The sequence below is a fragment of the Chinchilla lanigera genome, unplaced genomic scaffold (assembly GCF_000276665.1).
Source record: "Chinchilla lanigera isolate Chin_1 unplaced genomic scaffold, ChiLan1.0 scaffold00139, whole genome shotgun sequence".
Taxonomy (NCBI): domain Eukaryota; kingdom Metazoa; phylum Chordata; class Mammalia; order Rodentia; family Chinchillidae; genus Chinchilla; species Chinchilla lanigera.
In genome coordinates this window covers 3061699-3064938 of record NW_004955540.1, presented here as the reverse complement: position 1 = coordinate 3064938, position 3240 = coordinate 3061699, and the positions used below count along the sequence as shown (strand labels likewise).

Sequence of the window (3240 nt, the reverse complement as noted above, 5' to 3'; positions counted from 1 at the left end):
CCGCCCGCCGCCCTGGTGCGGCGCCCGGCGGCTGGGCACGCACCCCAAGAAGGAGCCCATGGAGGCGCTGAACACGGCGCAGGGCGCGCGCGACTTCATCTACAGCCTGCACTCCACCGAGCGCAGCTGCCTGCTCAAGGAGCTGCACCGCTTCGAGTCCATCGCCATCGCGCAAGGTAAGGGCGGGCGGCGCGCCGCTGCGGACCCCAGCGCGGGGCTGCGCCTTCGCGGCCCCCCGAGCCGGCGGGACGGGGCCTCGCCCCCTGGCGTCTCTGGCCCGAGCCCCCTAGCTTCAGCCGGCACTGCGGGGAGTGGGTCTGTGCGGTTAGCTCCCCCGGCCCTCCCGCCCCGGGTCGCGGCTGCGGACGGGAGCGGGCGCCCCCGCAGTGGGCGAGCCCCGAGAGTGCTGCAAACCCGCCAGGCAGGAAGAAACTTTCCTGATCAACTGTCAGACGGAGATGTCTGGGTGTTCCCGAAAAGGGGTGTAGCTTGCCGAGGCGGGGCTGCCGTCGGCTGCTGCCTGTTTCTGGGCACATCTGGCTGTATTAATCGAAGGAGGCACATTCCTCGGAAATGGCAGGAACGGGGCGACTGCAGACGCACCGCTGTAAGCCAAGGAGGTTCTCAATGAACTCGCTTTTGTTTCCCCAAGTTTGAAAGGGTGAAATTTTAAATAAGGTATTGGGGAGCGGAAGGGGAAATCTGTGGCTCCACAATAAAGAGTTCTGCTGACAATTAACTTGGAAGGAGGAAAGTAAAGCTATTTTTAAGCTAACATGTTAAAATAGGATATTTTTAAAACAAGCGCAGAATATGGTGGATCAGAATTTGAGTCTAGATGAAAAAGGCTAAGAGTTCAGAAAATCAAAAGGCTGGAAGGAGCAAAGGACCAAACTGGATTGTCTTAAAATATTTTTGCCATTTAAATACTGTGTATTACATTCTGATGTGTTAGAAGGTTTTTAAAAAGTTTGCTTTTTCCTCTCTGAAGTGGGTACGTGTAAACATTCCATGAATTCTTGATTTGAAATATGGCATTTGATTTACCCGAGGCACTTGAAATTGTATCTCTGGACTTTGTGCATGAGTTATCTTTACTACTTCAGAAACTTGTTAGTTGTATCTGTTTGTTGATCAGTTCAGGAAATGTGTTGGAATGGTTCCTCCAGACATTGTTTCCCCACAGTGCTTTTACATGAAAATGTGACCTTCCAATCAACTCAGTTATAAAACAGTTAATTTTAATGTTATAGGAAATCATAATTGAATACACTCCTAGCGTATTTGTAATCTTGTGTGCACTCAGTAAGTAGTTTTAAGATACTCAATTCTGGAAATGTGTTCGTTGGAAAACAGTATAGGCAATCATATTAGAATGTTAATTTTTGGACACTGAATAGGCGTCAGAAATTACTTGAACACAAGTAATTCATTGGAAATTTTGCATTGTCAACATGTTGCGAGATTGTTGGGCCCTTTGCATTTGATTTTATGGTTGTATTGAAAAACAGGTGCTACGGTATGACTGGATACATTGTATCTCATACATTGTTACTTTTGCACATGCTGGCAGTATCACCATAGGAATGCTTCATTTTCCAATGCAAATAATATTTTAAACATTTACATGGTTTTAAATGTTCTGGAAAGGGGCTGGGGATTTAGCTCAGCGGCAAAAGCGCCTGCCTGGCAAGCGCAAGGTCGTGAGTTCGGTTCCCGGTACGGGAGAAAAACCAAAAAAAAAAAAAAAAAATTTTCTGGAAAGGACTGAAAAATTTAAGACTACAGAGGTCATTAGCATCAGTTAAACTTAATTATGTAAATTGAGAGAGAGGGAGGAAGAGAATGAGAGATTGGTAACAAATTGACTGTTCAGAAGAAACGAAAGTATGTAAGAATCAATGTTTATTTCCTGTTCATAAGGTAAAGAACTGTTTACTGTTTTTTGAGTTTTAGCCATCACTAAGAGGTGCTGCTGCTTTAATTTTTAGTGCAGTCTTGGTGCTCACACAGATATCAATACACATAGTTATGAGACAATCATCACTTAGCAGATGATCCTGTTGGTTAATCATAGATGATAAAAAGGATTTTACTGTGTTGAGAGTGCATAGAACTCATTGGCCCACAACATTTTCCCACCAGATAAATGAAAAACGTGCATGTTTTTCTTTTGTGGTTGCTTTTTGAATGTTTTAAAATACATAACTAATGTACCAAATATATGTATGTGTACTAAGTGCACTTTCTGATGAAACAAACTTACTGTTCAAAGGGGTTTCTTACTGCAGGAAGTCTGTGTCCTTGGAAAGGGTACTTATATGAACTGATGAAGTGTTTTCGTTTTGGTATGGAAACACAGACAAAAATCATTTTACTTTGACCAGGTTAGTGAAATCTGCTGAAATTTGGTATATTTGCCCTTACCTTATTTATCAGTAGGTATGCGGTTTAATTTGTGACAAGATAAAACTTGAGAATAAATTTGTAACATAAGACAGACTATGGGATGAATAGGAGATTCATGGATGAATAGGAGATTATGATTTTTTTTAAGTTACAAACTGTTTCCTTCCTAATTTTAAAGAAGTTTATGCTGTACCTCAACTTCTTTTCTTCCAGAAACAGGCCATATTCTGCTGATAGTACATTGCTGGCTTATTGTTATTACAGTAGGACTGGCAAGCAGACTTTATTACAGTTACCTTTCAGTATTAGTCAAGATTTTGAAAGCAGTTTTTCTTCTTAATATTCATACTTAATGTTTCTATTTATAATTATTTTTATACATTTTTATAATGTAACATTTTGGTGCTGAAAGATGGCAGTGCTCGTTGTGTTAGTAGTTAACTATTGTGGTGTAACAAATTTTCCCAAAACATAGTGGCTTAAAACAAGCATGTACTGTCTCACAGTTTCTGACGCTCCAGAATCCCGGAACAGCTTAGTTGGGTATTTCTGGCTCACAGGCTCTTATGAAGTTGAATTCTTCATGGGCTGGAAAATCCATTTGCTGAAAGACCAGATGGTTTTTTGCTCAAAGTGTCAGTTCTTCGCTGTGTGGGCTTCTCTGTAAGGCTTCCTGAGTGGTGTTTTCAAGTCATGGCTGCTAGTTTCCTCTAGAATGAGTAAGGGGGTGTGTGTGTGTGTGTGTGACAGAGAGAGAGAGAGAGAGAGAGAGAGAGAGAGAGAGAGAGAGAAGAGAGAGAAGAGGGAGAAGAGAGAGAAGAGAGAGAAGAG

General features: G+C 42.6%; 1 protein-coding gene across 2 annotated transcripts in view; it reads left to right on the top strand.

Moving 5' to 3' along the window:
- Tmem65 (transmembrane protein 65) overlaps positions 1–3240 on the top strand; it is a gene marked incomplete at its 5' end in the record, with an annotated part of 58163 nt that continues 54923 nt past the window's right edge. For both annotated transcript variants that reach the window (XM_013507930.1, XM_005410939.2), the window contains 1 exon segment: positions 1–176. In XM_013507930.1, coding sequence (XP_013363384.1) covers positions 1–176 — 176 coding nt within the window.